This window comes from Mauremys reevesii, linkage group 7, assembly GCF_016161935.1.
Source record: "Mauremys reevesii isolate NIE-2019 linkage group 7, ASM1616193v1, whole genome shotgun sequence".
NCBI classification, from domain to species: domain Eukaryota; kingdom Metazoa; phylum Chordata; order Testudines; family Geoemydidae; genus Mauremys; species Mauremys reevesii.
The window spans coordinates 106035036-106054057 of NC_052629.1; the positions used below are offsets into that span (position 1 = coordinate 106035036).

At 41.3% G+C, this 19022-nt stretch overlaps 2 protein-coding genes across 4 annotated transcripts in view; one reads left to right on the top strand and one right to left on the bottom strand.

Moving 5' to 3' along the window:
* Positions 1–10301, bottom strand: part of UROC1 (urocanate hydratase 1) — a 102894-nt gene extending 92593 nt beyond the window's left edge. The window contains exon 1 of the mRNA XM_039547106.1: positions 10194–10301. The gene's annotated coding sequence lies outside the window, so the exon portion shown is untranslated. The remainder of the gene's footprint in view (positions 1–10193) is intronic.
* Positions 1–19022, top strand: part of LOC120409307 (netrin-4-like) — a 63550-nt gene that overhangs the window by 15635 nt on the left and 28893 nt on the right. For 2 of the 3 annotated variants that reach the window (XM_039547114.1, XM_039547113.1), the window contains exon 4: positions 8749–9012. The exons of the other annotated variant lie outside the window; for it this stretch is intronic. In XM_039547114.1, the coding sequence (XP_039403048.1) occupies positions 8749–9012 (264 nt within the window). The remainder of the gene's footprint in view (positions 1–8748; positions 9013–19022) is intronic. 3 annotated transcript variants of the gene reach the window in all.

The window sequence follows — 19022 nt, forward strand, 5'->3', positions numbered from 1 at the left end:
AGCAGGGGAAACTATTTTCAAGCAAATGCCCTTAAATAAAAGATGGAAGAGCCTTCTCTTTACCTGCAGTATGTGGATATGTTAATAATTTACAAGATTTTCAATGAGGCATCAGCAGCTATTTAAGGGTCTGATTCAACAAAGCATTGGCGTCAATGACAAATGGGATTGCTCATCTTTCTGCAAGATCAAGCCCCCTAATAGCTGAGGTGCTAGGGACAGAGTCAAATGGTCTAGTGAAATGTCCAGGAGATCTGCAGCAGGCATAGCAAACAGAGCTGAGCGTGATCCGTGGATTCTTCCAACTTCCAGCTGGAAAGGATTCGACGAGGGATTAGTCACTCTTGAAAGGCAAGTGCCCAAATGTTATGACTAGGGCTGTCTGTTCAGCATTTAGTTTAACTTGAGCTGTAGAGGAGAGAAAATGCAGAGGCATATTAACGGGAAGCAGTTAATGCCAGCAGAATAAACAAGTGGATAACACTGCTAGGCTTCACTTCTCTGGAGGACAAGCTTAAAGAGACACTGGGGATTGTGTCTGAGGGTGACTTGAACCTGGAAGAAACAACTGGGGCAGAGAGGGGACAGTCTGGGGGCCTGCCTCCCTGTTATATGAACTGCAGAGAGCCAGGTTTATAATGAGCCATGTCAGGGATATTTGTTTGGCACCTTGTAAACTAGCCAGAAAAACACAGTGTTTTTCTAGCATTATTTCTGCACTTCCTGACATGCCAGGCAGCAGATACCAAATAGATTTCTCATCCTCACGCTGTTATATAAAAGCTTGGAGAAGCTGCCACTTCTTTTTTCAAGTCTCGATTGAGAAAAAATCTCTTTGTATGAGAAATTATTAGCCTGGTGGATAATTTACATGGTTTTTGTTTTTAACTCCATGCAGAAGATAATTTATTAATTGCTCTGTGGTTTTCTATGTATTACTATGATCACCAAGACAGTGGCAGCTTAGATTTCCATTAGATCTCTGTTCTGCAGATTGGTTCTTCGGAAATCTTTCAAGAAGCTTTGCATAGGAAAGTGGCATTGGTGATGGGCAATGGCGCCTTTCCCATCAGAATCCAGCCTAGGTCATCAGATTCAATCTAATCATGACTGGATGTTGTTACTTTTTGATTGCTGTTCGGCAGCCAATGTGAATGAGTTTCATTGTTCTCAGTCCAGTTCCTAGCAGACAGGCATCCACATCACAGAAACCATCACACTGGTGTTTGCAGTTTGGGTTTCAGAAAACAGTCGTTGCCTCATGAGGAAACATCATGTAGTGTTGCAGTGTGATGGCCTTATGGAAATGGCCTCAGGTCCTGATGAAGTATTGCAAGATCATGATGTTGTATAGGCCTGGGGCAAGTTTTGGGACATTTCAATTATCCTGCATTCCTTCCCTGCAGGATGTGGGACTGATTTGAAGAAACTGCAATGATCCTGCAAAACATAGGACAAGTGCTAATTCAACACTACTTGACACCTTGTTGGTAGTCTCAGCAGAAGAGCCAAAGACAAAATGGATCACGGAGACTAAACATCACCTCTATTCATTCTCACTGCCTATCTTTAGACCTCCTCTATTTCTGCTACAACCTTTTTGAGAAGGGGGACTGGAACTGAACATAGTATTCTAGATGATGGCACAGCATTGCTTTATATAATGAAATTATATTATTATATCTAAACCACAAAAGTTTGGGTGGGGGGAGAAGGAAGGGAGTTAATTGACATTTCAGTATTGTCTGTCTCTAACCTTCATACAATTATAGAAGATAAGTGCTGGAAGAAACCTCAGGAGGTCATCTAGTCCAACCCCCTGCTCAAAGCAGGACCAATCCCCAACTAAATCATCCCAGCCAGGGCTTTGTCAAGCCGGGCTTAAAAACCTCTAAGGATGGAGATTCCACCACCTCCCTAGGTAACCCATTCCAGTGCTTCACCACCCTCCCAGTGAAATAGTTTTTCCTTCATCACACAGGGTCCTTTCCCATTGCCTTCTGACCTCTAAGCAATAAATAATTCCTCTAAGACTGTGCATTACTCTACCACCAACCAGCAACAGCAACCACCAGCAGCAGACCGCTGCTCTGACATACTGTTTGGATTGCCCTGCATAGGTATGATCCTTAGACTCCTGGCAAATTGCTATTGTGGTCCAAAATTTGGGTACTCCTTCCATAGTGCTTTATAATTCTTACCAAATGGAACATAACACTTTGTGGAATAGGCATAGTAGCTTGTGGTACTCAAAAATATTCTCTTGAGATGAATTTAGGAGAAATGTTTTGGATATTCTGAATCCAAAACAGAGCCACCATACTGATGAGAAGGCTGGATGTTGAATTGAAGATTTGATCACTGAGATAGCCCAAAGCAAATGTAAATTGAAGAGGTATCAGTTCCCCACTGCACTGGAAAGCACTGAACTAACCCAAGATGTCACTTTGTAGCTGGGTTTAACTGGGTCATAGGTGCAAAACAAAAATTAAATGCATAGAGTTTTCTTTAATAAACTGCCATATTCTGTTTTTTAATTGCTCCATAGTTTTACTGTCCATAGTGAGAGGATGGAAATGCAGTGGATTTGGAGCAAACCTGTTCCGTGAATCAATGAGATGCTCAGATAGCTAAAAAGAAAACTGGAATTTCTCTGTGTTTCTAATGATGTGTTTTTCTAATGATGTTCTGAAACAGGACAAAGATTACTTTGCATTGCAGGATGAAATAATGCATTTAGCACTGTAGTTCCATTAGACTGATCATATAACATCTATTAAAGGGTAGGAAAATTTGAGAGGTGAAAATGCTTATTACACCCTTCAAAACTAAATCAACTTGCAAGCAACCTACTACTGAAGAACATTTTGGATTGATGGAAGTTTTTATTATGGCTTCTTTCCGATGGGCATGCTTTGAGTGCAGGGACATTATTGTCGTCATTAAGCCAATTGCATGCAACGTGATCAGCATATCTTAGCGATGATTTGCAATATCCATTTTTTGTTCTGTACAAGGATCTTCTTTTGTAGGAGAGCATGCATCAGAACTGCCCTGCACGCGTGACTCATATTCCTTGACCTGAGGCTATGAGGGGAGTTTTTGTTGTGTCCACATCTTTTCTGACTACTGCAGGCTGGGAGATCATGTTAAAAAAACAAAATTATCTGCCTCAGGAGTGGAGAAGCAAAACACGGATTCAGTGAATGGCAAGAAATCAAAAATCTGAGACATTGTCTCTGGAATGAAGATGACCCTCTTGACTGGAGATAAAATATCATCCACTACGATGCTATGCCAGCTGGTGAACAGAAAAACACATCCCCTAAAGATGGCTGTCTTGATTAATTTTGAACTGGATTCTGCTAACTTCCTGACTATTAAGATGGTCAGGGCAGACCAGGATAATTAGGGTGACCAGACAGCAAGTGTGAAAAACTGGGATGTGGTGGAGGGGTAATAATCACCTATATAAGACAAAGCCCCAAATATAGGGCCTGTCCCTATAAAATCAAGGCATAGTCACCCTAAGGATAATGTCCATCTTTATGAATCATGGCTGAATGACTGATGAAAATTAGAAGTGGGAGGGGGAACTAAGGGTGATGAATGGGCACTTGATAGCAGATCTGCACTTAAGCATGAAAATCCTTACTAAGCTTTCAGGTGCAATTTCAGTTTCTGGTCATAAAGGTAACTCAGGACTTATGATCTATTTCCATAAGATGTTGAGAGCCTCTAATGAGATGCTGAGAGCCCTCAACTCTCATCAAATTTGGTGGAAAATGGGAGTTACTCAACATTTATCAGGGTGGGATCTGTAATAAGCATTGAGAAGAAGCTCTGTCCTTTAGATATAGAATATCAGGGTTGGAAGGGACCTTGGGAGGTCATCTAGTCCAGCCCCCAGACATATCTTTGCTCTAGTTCTCTAAATGGCCCCCTCAAGGATTGAACTCACAATGCTGGGTTTAGAAGGCCAATGCTCAAACCACTGAACTATCCCCCCCCCGACAACTCTCCCTAAACCTACACTCTAATGTTAGGGAAAGGTACTCAAAACTTTAAGGCAGAAAGGCTCAGATACCACGGTGATGGATTTAAATAGAATAGAACATCCTAATGATGAATGTCATGTACTGGGAATCCATCTTTGAATCATCTCGATCAAGAGTTGACATCAGAATAATATGAACAACACAATTACTTGTTTATGACATTCTCCTGACCTTTTCCCAGGAACGTTGTCGGGATGCCAAACTTGCAACTGTCCCAGGGAAAGCTAATAAACAAATCAATTTTTCCACAAGGTACACAAAATGTAAAAGTCAAATGTCTCTTTGTATGACAAGAATCTGCCTCCTACAATTCAGCACAGACATTATTTAGATGGCCACTTTTAAAAAATAATGATAATAGTTAAAATTAATATTTTTCATGTAATCCTCCTTTGGGAATCTCAAAGCACTTTACATACATTAATGAATTAATCCCCTCACCCTCCTGTAAAGGAGCTAAGTGTTCTTATCCTCATTTTACCAGTGGATAAACTGAGGCAGGCAGTGATTGAGGTCACTGATGTCACTGGGAAAGTTCCCATGGATTTAAACAGGGGCAGTGTCTAAGTGACTTGCCTAAGGCCATGCAGGATGTCTATGTCAGGGCTTTGAATAAAACCCAGATCTCCTCAGACTTTTCTTTAGCCACAAGAACACCTGGCCTCTTTTTTTGTAGTTCCTCATACCACATGAAATGAGTAACTAATTGAAATGACTTTAGTGTCTTCCTAAATCACAAAAAAAATCTATATACAGCACACAAGCGATATATACAATCATTGGATATATTCGATTTCTAACTAGGGCAGCGTTCCTTCCGATGGAATGAAAACAAACAAATACAATTTTATCATCTCTTTTTTTAGCAAAACCATTTTTAGTAGATTATTGTATTTATTAATAAATTATCCCTGGAAGCATATATCAGATGGGATGTCAGATCCCACCTGATAAATACCAGCATTTTATATTATGCCCACTGGCCTTCATCATAACATATATAAAAAACAATTGATCAACTAATGATAAAACAATAATAAAATGTAAGCAGGGTCAGGAAAAAATAATAATAGACAACAAAGAAACAGTAATTACACTACACAATCATTCGTGTCCAGCAGATTTTATCTTCAGGGTTTCAAGGACCCTGGTTCTCCTCCAGGGAGTGTGATGGATTGAAGAATCTGAAACTCAGGCTTTGTGTACCCTAGAGAAATTTGCATTGGTGTAGCTAAATGGAATCAAACACTAATGTAGGTGTGCTCCACCAGTGCAAAATGGGGCATGCATTCAGGTGACTCACTCCAGACACCTGTGCAAATCCTTAATGAGACTGCACCAGTGTAAAGCAAGACTTGCTTTTCTTTGACTTACTAAGTCACACCAGTTCAAACTCCACTTTGCATTAGTGCAACATGTCTACGTTAGCAAATTTCCCTAGTGTGTAGGGTGACCAGACAGCAAATATGAAAAATCAGAACAGGGGGTGGGGGGTAATAGGAGCCTATATAAGAAAAAGACCCAAAATTCGGGACTGTCCCTATAAAATTGGGACATCTGGTCACCCTACTAGTGTGGAAGGGGCCTTCAGTTTCTGTGATTCTTGTAATAGTGAAGACTAGCAAGGAGCCAGTGATTGCTGAGCCCGGGAAGAACATATACATGAGTTCTCTTGTGTTATGTCACTGGAATTAGGTTTTAATGTTGTAAAAATCTTTCTTTGGGAGAGACTGGGATAAACAACTCTAATCTCACCATTGATCTTATTCTAAAAAGCAGAAGTACATCATGAATTAATCATGTAAGCAAATTCTTGTGTCTCAAAGGGAACGGAATATTGCTGTTCCACAAATGGAGGCCATGGGACTTCCAAGACTATTAACATCTCTGCTGATGGGTAGGTACTCGGAGCTCTAAGAGGATTTGGAAATGTCAAAGCAACTCCCCTGAAGAGATGCAAGGCCTGAAATGAAAATATTTGCAAAACAATAAATCCACAAGGAGTCCAAGTATTTTCCAAGCTGGCAGGTTAAGAAAGGAAAGGCAAAACACCTTAATGACAGCAGGCAGAACAGTAGTGACAGCTTCACACCCTGTAGCCGTTCTTTCAGCCTAAAGAACTCACTGCTACATAGGATACCTATTAATATCTGGAGAGGATGGGCAATTAACTGGATACCCAAATCACTAATCACCATCTGAAAAATGTGGCTTATACTAATATATAAAAGATTTCTAATATTACACTACACAGGGCCAAATGTATTGCTAGCATATGCAAATGCACTTCTATTTCCTTCAGATTTAAATATGATTCAAGATATATAATAATAGTAAAAATACTGCTTTGAACCTTCTATAGCACTTTTCTATTGAAAGTCCCAAATCTTTGCACAAACATTAATGAATTAAACTTCACAATGTACCCTGTGATGTAGGTCAGTATTATGACCCCCCATTTTACATATAGGGAATCTGAGGTACAGAGAGATTAAATGATTTGCCCATGGTTGTACAGGAGGTCAGTGGCAAAGCTGGGACTAGCCTCCAGATCTTCCAGCTCTTAAACCCACATCAGTCAGTATTCCTCAGCTGACATGTCACAGTGGAAGATGCCACTAAAATATTTTTTTCTCAAACTTGTGGTCTCTCGGGTGGCTTGATGGTAAGTATGAAGAATGGAGCTTGTACAGGGATGACAAGAACACAGATTAAACAGACTGATCAACTTTTTGGGGCCTCGGCTCCCTTGTGCCAGTGTGAGAGACCCTCAGAGGGTTGTTTCAGGGCTTCCTATGTTATTATTTATAACTTGCTTTGAGACCCTTCATGCTGGAAGGCTCTATAGAAGTGTCAAGTATTATGTCTGCACGTAGCATAATTAAGAACTAGGAGTGAATACACCAATATATTCCCACATGGCTGTATCAGTCTAAAAATGTTGATCTTTGGCTCAATCAGACTGGGTCATTTGCCCATGACTCCATTGATAAGCAAATGTAGGATCCAGTTCTAAAGAGATTTGGTCATTGATATATGGCTCCATTGATCAGGGGAATGTTGGGCCCATGGACTAAACAGAATGGGTCATTTGCTTATGGCTCCATTGATCAGGGGAATGTGGACATCTGGGCAGAACGGACGAGGCTATTTTATCATGGCTCCATTGAGCAGGGGAATGTAGGCACCTGGGTTGCACAGGCTGGGCAATCTGCCCATAGCTTCACTGAACAAGGGAATGTGGACATCTCTGGTCTGAGCAGACAGGGTCATTTGCAACTTTGTGGATGGCTCCGCAGAATAAAAGAAGAGAATTAAACAAAGGGAAAGTTATAAAATAGAAACCACTGTGGAAAGGCATGAAATGTGCTGCTGGCACTGCGGCATCACTCTGTCAGGTGTAGGTCTGCTACTGAGTCAGGAAGCTGACTCTTATTTTAAGGGGGTTTATCTCCCATGTGCCATCGACACACAACAGAGTTATCTATTAGGCACGAACCACCAGCTCTTTTCTGGCCCCTGCAAACAAAAAGGAACGGAAGAAATATTTTACCCACAGCAAGTATTTAAACTTGTCTGTCCACTAAAAGAGAAAATCCAGAGAGAGAGAGAGAGAGAGAGAGAGAAAGAGGGAGAGGGAATCCCTATGGAAACAAAGCTTTCACTCCAGGAATAGAGTTAGTCAGACAGAGACTGTCACTGCTCATAATGCAGGGCCAAAGAACCCCGAGGGCAAGTACCTCTGCTATGATGGCAAAACTCAGCCAGAGGAGAAAATAGCTCTCAAATCAGAGACAACACATCTATAAAGGGAATCTAAGCCTGGCCTGGGAACTAATGCAACCAGCTCTCTAGTTCACTGTCACCCCTCTATCTCCACCACCCACCCTCACAATAAAAAGAAAAGACCCTGAAGAGAGGAAGAGTTATAGTGGAATCGAAGCTAAAATAGGAAATATTCCTGCAGCCTTTGGTAAACACAAAATCAGAGCCTTGATACCAAGAAAAAAAAAACAATTACTCCTTTGGGATTCTGTAATCTGTAACATGAATAGCCTTTCTCAGCAACATGGAAACTCCAAACAAACAATAACCTTGCTTCTTACGTCCAGTGGCCATGGGATGCCTCTATTCCTGGATCTGAACCATTGGAACACTGCAGATTCTCTCTCTCTCTCTTTCTAGCCCCACCCCAATTAATAATTTGGCTCAGCCTTTAAAACGATCTGCTTCCTAATGTTTAACAGTGGTGTGACAGGCTGTGTTTTCTGGTCGTTAGTTTCGGGGACTGACTCATGATTCCTGGCTTCTATTTTCAGCTTTATCACAGACCAGTTGTGTGGCTTTGAGCAGATCACCTTACCTCCCTGTGCCTCCATTTATACTACTCTAGAATGGTGAGACTATCTACCTCACAGATAGTCTGAAGGTATTTTCTTAAAATGCTTTGAGATGCTCAGGTGGAAAGTGGTGTAGAAAAGTGGACAGTATTGTATTTACAACACCAGTATTCCTCTGAGTTGTCACAGTCTGCCACCACCTGGTGCCTCATACCTGTCAACCATGACTAAGGTTGTGAGGAGCCTCCCAAATGGCAAATATTATTCTTTCCTGAGCATCCCGTTTGTCTGGACTGCACATACAGGGGTGCTGCATCTCCTCAGGGATGTGTTTTCTGTTTGCCTCCTAGGTGATCTATCGTGCCTTAACTCCAACCAACAAGATCGAAGACCCATATGGTCCTGAGGCCCAAGACCTCCTGAAACTCACCAACCTGCGCCTCCTTTTATTAAAAAGGCAGGAGTGTCCCTGCCAAGATTTGGGATTGCTGGAGAAACCCCAGAGGTTTGCCCACTATGCTATCTATGATCTGATTGTCCGGGGGAGTTGCTTCTGTAATGGTCATGCAGAAGAATGCCAGCTTGCCAATGGGACAGGAAACACAGAGAATGTGGTGAGTTCTTGAAATTCACTAGTTTACTTCAATTTGTACTTGTTTGTGCTTCCTGAGTCAAACAGAGGTTTCTCCATAAGACCCTGTCCACCTTCGCCAAAACAGTTTAAAATAGGGTACCACGGATAATCCACATCAATGAAACCTAAACCTGCTTCTTAGTATGGAAGGGGCTATATAACACTAACAGCTGTTCCAAAAATGACCTGTGTTAGAGATAGGCCTGAACCAAAATCTTGGATCTGAACATACCCACACTTCGTGGAGATGTTTGAAATCTGAACTGGGATCCAGATCCAAATATAGTGGCCGATATTATACATCTTCTTGTATCTTAGCAGGGAGATAAACTGAAACCTTGGACCCAAACATTGCCCGTGAAATTTTGGGATTTCAAAATCTGTTCTAGTTATCTATTTTAAATGACATAAGGAAATCTCTCTTTAAACAATGCAAAGAATCTCATTTACCACAAGCTAGGACATTAAAAGTATTGTTTGAAATTCCATGTTTCCTTTGCACTGTATTAGAGTGCAAATGATAGCTGAGATCCCCACCACTGGAGACTCTTGAATTTGCTAGGCACAAGCAGTTGTGTTATGGTTATGATTTCAGCTTTTGACTCTGAACTTCCTGGGTTTTGTTGGTTCAGTCAGATGCTAACCATTATTGGTGGGAGAAGAAGATTTTGAGAGTGGTTTAATTATATAGTCCTACAACCAAATTCATAATTGTGGAAAACTTCAATTATTTTCAATGAAAATTTTGCTTGATTAGGCACGGCAGAGATTGACTCTAGATACCACAGCTCAAAGAAAGAGGCATGATTGGTCTTGTTGTTCCTTCTCTTGAATCACAGCAGATTAGTCAATGTTCTATTGGGTTTTTTGAAAGGTCTTCGCTTGACCCATGCAATCTAATCTTTGTCTTGATATATAATGGTCTTATGTACAAATAGTCTGTTACTCATTTGTGACTCTAATAGAAAATATTCTCTATAAAAGGGAACAGAAAAAGGGTAAAAAGAAGAAAAGAAAAAGAAAACGAAGGTTTTGCCAGTGCAATTATTTATGTGCACGTATGTTTTCTAGGCACAGTTGTGGGGCTGGTGGTTCAAAATGTGGCCCTAGAACATATTTGATTGTAATAAACTCAGATCACTTTTTAAATTTAATATCTACCTGGCTGTTCTTTTAGGCACTTGCACCAACAATTTGCTCTAGTGCTGACACTGTGTCCCAGGTTTCAATCTGGAGGGATTTCTTCTCCTGCACACGCATGTGCACGCACGTGTGTAAACTATTGGGCTTGATTATCAGAGGTGCTGAGCATTTAAATCTCCAACTGGAAGTCTCAACAGAAATGCAGGTGGTCTCCAGCCCCGCCTTGTTTCTTCCTGTAGAGAAAAGCCAGGTTTGCAAGGAGCTTGGAAATTATTCTTTTGTGACACATTTGGATCAGCTTGTGATAAGATTTATAACTAAACTTTAAAAAAAAAAAAAGAAAGAAAGAAAAGACAGAATGAGTGCAAACTTACCACATTTCTGGTAAGATTTTTCTTGTTACTTTACCTTCTTGTAGAGCAAGGTTCAGAATGTAAAGGTAATTCTCTTTCCCCCTCCACTCAGCTTAAAACGAGTTAGGATAAAAATGGATCTGTCATACATATCACAGGTTCACTCAGCTATCCCTCCCCCCTCGAGTGGTTTGCGCATTGGCCTGCTAAACCCAGGGTTGTCAGCTCAGTCCTTGGGGCCATTTAGGGAATCTGGGGCAAAAACCTGCCTGGGGATTGGTCCTGCTTTGAGGTCCCTTCCATTCTATGAATGGTGCTAAGCCTGAATTCCCTTTGAAGATTCCATGTACCTTTTAACTGACACTATCCTAGTTCACAGTAGCCCTTTACATTTTATGAGGAGACCAGATTCAAACCCCGAACCTTTTCACTGCTATTATACATGCCATGTACAGGTAGCTGGATGCACCTCCAGCCCAACTAGAGCAGTTACAATACCATGTGCCATCGTTTTCAGTAGAATTTTAATTGGCTGAACAGTGAAGAGATTAATAATTCATGTAATCTTCAGCAGTCACTTTGGAATAAAATTCTAGGCCTTGACTTAGGAAAGCTCATATGTACACTGAGGCATGTGCTTTAGTGCTTTCCTGAATAAGGGTGTGCTCCTGAATCGAGGCCTTAAATCTGGGCAGGGTGTTCGAATGCTGCTATTCAGCCTTCACTACCAATAATGCCCCCATTACTGTCTGAATACTGATTCAGCTGTACATATTGTATGGAGTAACCATAATAAAAGCCTATGCTAACCAAATATAGTGTGTTATTTAAGGACATCAAAAAAGATATATCCCTGGCCAAGAATTCAAGCCATTTAACCAGGAGCAGCAACACAAGTCAACAGGTCTGTGGTTTTCCATAAGGCTTTGTCTGTCTCTATAATGGGATCTGAAAACAAAAGCAGCCATAAATGCTGTATTCGTGATACACTCTGGCATCATAGACTAAAGAAACCCGTTCCACAACTAATTTCATGTCCATATAGGTATATGGTGCGTGTGTTATTCTGTTTTCTTTTCTTCTGGAATGGATATTCTTAGGTGTCTCTTAAGTTTTCTACTTTTAGAGTTAGATATTGTACAATTAATAAAGACCATATGAATTTCACAATATTTAAAAGATTTTTTTCTGAATCACTACCAGCCGTGGTATAAATCTAGCATGTCATATATGCTAGCATTGGGTGATGTTATCCGCCCACTGTAAATGTGGACCCATTTAAGACATAACTGTAGAAAAAACAGTTTAAAGAACACATTCTCTATTGCAAACTGTTAAATATACAAGTGGTGAAATAGAATAGATGAGTAACACATTAAATGAATACAGCTGGTAGAAGAATAAACACTGCCCATCAAAAGGGAAAACACAATATTGTGCATGCTGTTGGCACAGTCATTGTAAACTATGACTGGATGTCTCTTTTTTTATTTTTTCCGTTAGTCTCAATGGAACAGGGGTTTTGTGCCATCAAATGACTTCACGGGGCAGAAGGTGAAATAGTTTTGATGAAATAGATTTCATGAGTGATTCATACCCCAGGAGACAACAAGGAGTATGTATCCTAGTACTTACACTGAGACAGCGGTGAGTGTTTTGCCTGGGTAAGGACTCAGTGAGAACTGAGGATGGGCTTCAGGATCCCTGCATCAATTCCCCTGAAGGCGCAGTGCCCACCATGTGGCAGAAGATGTTTTACAGAACATATTAATAAAGAAACAAATCAATGGGCATCTTGAGATTTAAGATTAAGCCCTTTTAAACCTTTTGATTATTTAATATATGGTACTTCTAGGAAAAGCAAAGCATATGAGCATTTTAAATAAACTCTTCCTTTCAATGCTGGGTTTTGCTTTTTATGGATTATTTCATTGGTATTTTTGTCTGGCAGCAGCTGATATTTCCTAGGTTAAATTTAGCATCTCTATAACTACGCTCATATTTCTCTGTACAAAATTCCTGTAAATTCCCTCCTTAGTCAAATAGGCAGGACACAAGACTCGGTGAAACGCCTAGATCCAGCTCTTTTGGGCATTCTTCCATTTCAATGCAGAAAGTAAAAAGAAGAAAAAGTGATGGCCAAGAAATCTATGGGCAAACATCTCAAATTTGGGGTTTTCTTGCAGCAGCAATTACCCTTTTTCTTGTTTTCCCTTTGTCCTCTCTTACCTCCAGGTCATTTGGGAGATGCTGCAAAGATATGACACATGATTTATGCATCATCTTGTAGTATCTTTAGGTTTACACTCAAAGGGCAGAATTCTTCTCTTAGTTCTGCATGGGCTACAACATTTGGTTCTCCCTACATTATGGTGACATGACAGTGTGTGAGAAAAATCAGGACAGAGGGTGAGGAGTAATATGTGCCTATATAAGACAAAGCCCCAAATACAGGGACTGTCCCTATAAAAATCGGGACATCTGGTCACCCTATCCTATGTGAATAGATCTTTCATGGATGTCAGTGAAGGAGAACTACTGATTGAAGCTGGGCGATGCCATGAAAATTACAGAGGAGCATTTTGTTGTAAGTGTAAGACATTAGCATCAGTTTAGAAAGGAATGAATGCCCTGACTAGGCACATCTGTGTGCCTCCTTGCCAGAGGATGTTGTGAAGGCCAAGACTATAACAGGGTTCAAAAAAGAACTAGATAAGTTCTTAGAGGATAGGTCCATCAATGGCTATTAGCCAAAATGGACAGGGATGGTGTCCCTAGCTTCTGTTTGCCAGAAGCTGGGAATGAGCAACAGGGGATGATGATTACCTGTTATGTTCATTCCCTCTGGGGCACCTGGCATTGGCCACTGCCAGAAGACAGGATACTGGGCTCAATGGACCTTTGGTCTGACCCAATATGGCCATTCTTATGTTCTCTGTGGGTTTTTTTCAATTGTTGGACATAGTGGAAAATAGCCCCTCCCTCCTGCCCCCGTTTCTGTGGGAGGTGCAAGGATATCTGTTGTGACGTGCTGAGGGCCTTGCTGTAGGACTCTGTAGGGCACAAGGAACAGCGGTCAAGTTTAGGATGCAGTTAGCTAACATATGGTAGCTAAGCCCAACCTTTTTCCTAGCGTACATCTAGAACATACAAAGGAGCTTAGAGCGCAGACAGAGAGCACAGACAGTGAATGGCTTCTAGACAAGCTTCCAGTCCATTTGCCAAATATTTCCCAATTCTTTTCTTAGTGCAAATGAAACAATAATAAACATGGGACAAAGGAAGGTCACTGTGTATCCAAAAAGTGATTTATAAAACTCAGTGCAGAACCACTGGCTGTCGACAAGTGTTGGGGGTGTTTTGTTTGTTTTTGGTGCCCTCATTGCCAGGAAATTCACATGAATTGCCTCAGAGATCAGTTCCTCTTCTTTATTATCGTGTTTACAGAGAGGAATTGTACTTTTTTCTGTGCCTGATCCTACACAATTGCAGCCAAAGGGAATTTTCCCATTGATTTAAATGGGAAAAGGATCTGGCCCTATCGGCAGTTTCTTGTTTGGGGTAAAGGGGAGTTGAAACAAGGGTTACATAAGGTAAAACTTGTTTTTCTACAGCACTTTGCTTGGTGACTTGGCGGTCATCCCCCTTTTGCAAATATTATCTCCTGAAAAAATACCTTGTGCTGTTCCACTGATAATCCTCCAACTAAGTTTCCAGTCTCTGATGGATCCAAGTTGTGCCAGACTCTGTGACCTCCAAGACTCAGTGTGCTGCCCAGAGCTGCTCTCTGTTGAAGATGGCAATTCAAAGAGCAGTTTTTGCTGAGAGGGATTAGCCTCAGTTAGGTGACTATCATCAGAAATGTTAATGTATTGTAGGCCACCTCAGAATGCGTTCTAGGGTCTCTCTCCTGTTTTGCCCGAATAAGGACCGAGTTAGGACTCCAGTGTCTGGCACTCCCCATTCGAAAGAACAGGAAGAGATAACACCGACTATGTAACAATAAGTAGTTTGTTTAAGTTTCATGGACCACACGTAAAGGACATTATATCCCTGGCATCTTTGCTAGCCCTGTTAGATACAAGGATTTTCCAGGACTCCCTGCTGGAGCGTTGGATGAAGAAAGATGGCTAAGTTTCAGATATTGTCTGAGAGAGAAGCTGCCACAGCTAGCATCACAGATAGGGTCACTTGGATTTGCTTAGGAGCAGCTGTGGTGGAGCAGAGGGCTCCATGCAGTATGGTGCCCAATGAGCCACAGATGAGAACCAACTTCAAAACTCTGGCTTTGAGGGTATGTTTACACTGCAGTTAAACACCCATGGCTGGCCTGTGTCAGCTGACTTGGGCTCTCAGGGCCCAAATCCAAATGTCTACACCACAGACAAACAGCCCAGTAATCCAAGCCCCGTGAGCCCGAGTCAGCTGACACAAGCCAGCTGTGGATGTTTAATTGCAGTGTAGACATACCCTGAGTGACAGTCAAGTTCCCCAAAATTATCTAAACTGAGGCTAGAGATGAATGTTCAAACCCAACTAAAAGGCCAAATCCAGAATTTCTTTCTTAGGCAAAACTCCCACTAAAATCAATGGGTATATTGCCTAAGTAATGACTGAGTAAAATCTGAGTAAGGGCTTCTGGACTTGGCTCAAGTTTTTGTTGTTGCTGTTAGCTCATGTAGACAGTGAGGAACATTCCTACATTAAGCTAAATCTCTGTTGTTGCCTGGAACTAGAAACAGGGCCCAAACCAAAACTCAGCATCGCTAAATTTTGGAGTTGTTTTAGATTCAGACCAGACTGTTCTAAACAGTCTCGTCTTTATTATGGGCAAAACCTAAACCCCAGATTCAAATACTCTCCAACTTTGGGACTGACACCATCCCAGTCTGGAAAGTGCATTTGCCCTGGTATGCATTTCTTGTGGACTATTCCCTGCTAGTACATCCAGCAGCACTAAAAGGGTCATGGTAAGCAGATCTCTCAGGTTTCAGAGGTTCATTTCAGTTCAAATAAGGACCCAATAGTTTGAGTTCTTCTGCAAAATATTTCTGAAGTCTCTGAGTTTCTTGGGTCTCCAAAACTGAGCTCAAAGTCTCAAACAGCAGGCACCCTGAGAGGATTTCTGCTACTTCCTAATCCCAGATGGGCGAGAATACCATGAGAAAAGCCAGCCCAGTGGTATTTTGACACTTTAACTTCCAGCTACAATTGCAGGGGCACTTAAAAATGAAAAGTAATGAATAAAGTAGTTAACCAAACTTTTTAGAATCACCAACGTTTGAGTTTGCATTTTGGGTGAGGCTTCAGGTCAGTTCTTTATCCAGATGGATTCACACAGCCCTAATTTTTGGAACGGACCCACTCTACTGTTGAGCTCTGAATGAAATTAGGCTGTTGGCCCCATTCCTTCTTACAAAGAAGGCTAACTTGTTGTTCCCATACTAATATTATTCACTATACCCTGAAAATATACTGTAATGTACTGAATCTTTATGTGTCCACTGCCATCTGCTGGTTAGAATCAGAACTACTCAACATGGGGGTCATTGATCCTGTATTGCTAACATCTAATGGAGATTCTCCATTAGCTGAAATAGGGATCTGTGCTTTTGTAGCAGGAGGATCTGAGTTCTGTCCATGCTGTCAGTGTGAAGTTTTCAGTGGCTGTGGTGTACAGCATAGCAGCAAACATGATAAATCCCTTGGTGGCCATGTTATCATATAGTGAGCATGTAGGCTAAGATTATAACTTTGAGTAAAATATACTTTCCCACATCCCTCTGCCACATGTAGTGCTGAATGAATCTTATTAATGTCTTGAAAATCTCTTTTACTAATGATTAAGGCTCTGAATCAGGAAACATACCTATTTAGGAAGGCTGTTTAAGTGCTTTCCTGAATCAAGGCCTGAGAGAGCATTCTCTGTTACACACACAATTTTTGTAAGAAGCAACATTTCTACTCCACTTCTTTGACTTTAAACTATTTTGTGTGATGGGGTTACAAACTAACTCCCTATCTGAGACTCTGTTAACTTTTAAACACAGCCTTTATTAATGTAATGGTTAAGAATGAAATGTAAACCATTCAAAAATAGTTTCATTTTATTGCTTAACAGGTTAATTCCTGGTAGGTTGGTTTTTTTGTTTTGTTATTTTAATCACTTGATTGCTGAATCATAGAATATCAGGGTTGGAAGGGACCTCAGGAGGTCATCTAGTCCAACCCCCTGCTCAAAGCAGGACCAATCCCCAACCAGATTTTTACCCCAGTTCCCTAAATGGCCCCCTCAAGAATTGAACTCACAACCCTGGGTTTAGCAGGCCAATGCTCAAAACCACTGAGGGAGCCCTCCCCCCTGAAGAACCACACTAATCCTGCCAGTAAAAACCTTTGATTGGACGCACTTGTAACTACACTTAGGGCTGGTAAAATGGTTTAATGTTCTTTATATTGCCTTCAGGGGGTTGTTTTTCTTTTTAAAGATTAGGGGGGCGGATAAATAATCAGATCTGTTTAAAACTATCAAAGACCATTTGAGACTAACATCTCTCCCAAAGATTCGAGTACAGCAAATCTCAGAGGGTGTTTATTTGGTTTCCATTCGATACAAGATGTCCAAAATTAGACTTGATTCAAGCCACTGATACTCTAGCAAATCCCAGGGTCATGGCAGTTTTTTTGTACAGGTGAATATCCACAGTAACGATGTAAGTATACCAGCTGCTGAGCTCCCTGCACTCTGCTACATGAGCGTCATATGCCAACTAAAAATAACAATATCATCCAGAATGTACTTTACTGTTTATCATTATCAGTAGCTAATATTAACTGAATACTGTAAAATGAGATAAAGGAAGGAATTTATAGCCACAAACATTGGATTGACCACTGTAAATCCCAAGTAATTCCATTACAGTCAGTAGAGTTGCATCAGATTTACACACTAGTATAAGTGATGGGAGAATTTGGCCCACTGGTGTGAACAGATGGTATTCAAGCTTCTCCATTACACCACCATGGCAGTGCTCCCTGGTGCTAACCTGTTATGTCTATGCTGGGAATCCAAAGATCTCTGCTAATGTACTTTAGGTCTGACTTACAGAATCCACTTCTCTTCTCTTCTGAAACCCAGTTCTGGGTCTCTCCCCAGCAGAGCTGGCCACTCATGCCAAAGTGTTTGGTGCTTTTGTGATGTGGACCAAAAGAATCTAGGATGTGACCACCAAACTCATTTTCACCATTTGATCTGAGAAGATTTGAACTGTGGTAAAAGTTCAGGTTAATGCATTGACCCAGTAATATACTGAGCCTCCTCCTCTTCCTCACTTGAAATAGCCAGTCTCCATTCAATGAGGTAATCATTGGAACCAGGTGACCCACTGCATCTCAGAAGTACTGTAATTGTAATATCCTATGATCCTCAGGCTTTATGTCAACATAGCAGCTATTATTTGCATGCTATTTGGTAGGCACTGACAATATGCTCACCGCTATACAAGATGGAAGAAGGCAGCCCTGCCCAAAGACACAGAAAAGTCAAGCCTGCACTGAGACAGAAAATGATAAGGAACCAGATTGAGATGTTGGCTGGGTGGAGTCATGCGTGAGCTTGAAGGTGCAGACAAGAAGTTGATGTTTGATGCATTAGGCAACATAGAGCCACAGAGAGTTCTCAAATATCCCCCCCAGGCCTGGCTTGCAGTCACAGGAGATTGGGTACCAGACAAAAGCCAGACTGGGGACTTGAAACCCTCAAAGGCCCAGCTCACTCTATAACATCCCTTTGTTGTAATGTATGAATTTTGTCTCTTTGTGAGATCACGAACAGCGTTTCCTACATTATGCCTTTGTCACTGTTCAGAAAGTGACTTGGTCTGGCCGGCCTGTGGATTCACCTAACTCATTACTGACTTTCTTCATTGTTATTCTCTAGTGAACTTGGGGAAAGCTGATTCATTAGTGGTCCAGGAGACTGAAGCCCTCTGTTTTATCCACAGAGCAGGTGCCACACTGCCAACTTCCTAACCCACCTTCCCCTGCCAGGATCTCTAGAGCCTGTTTTACAGAAGCTCCTTGGGATGGGATGGACATTCATTCTCCTCAGAGAATGCCTACAAGGATAACAGCCATGATGAGAGGGGTAATACAGACAAATGAACTTAGACCCACCTACTTAGATCACATAGACCAACAACACATGACATGAAGGGGTAATAGCCCTCAGTCACTCCTAACCTTCTCAGGGTTTGAACTGATGACCTAAACGTGAAAAGCACTGCAATCCATCAGTAATCCCTTTGGCCATTTGGTCTCCTAAGGCTTTGCATGGTTGAAATAGTCTTTTCATTTGACCACACAAAATGATTGAACATGTTAATGAATTTCCCTCTAAGGCTCAAATATTGATGATGATCTCAGAAATCACAGACATCTGATATAGCCAAAAATCCCTTTGGGCAACCAGAGACCATGCAAGCACCTCTCAATT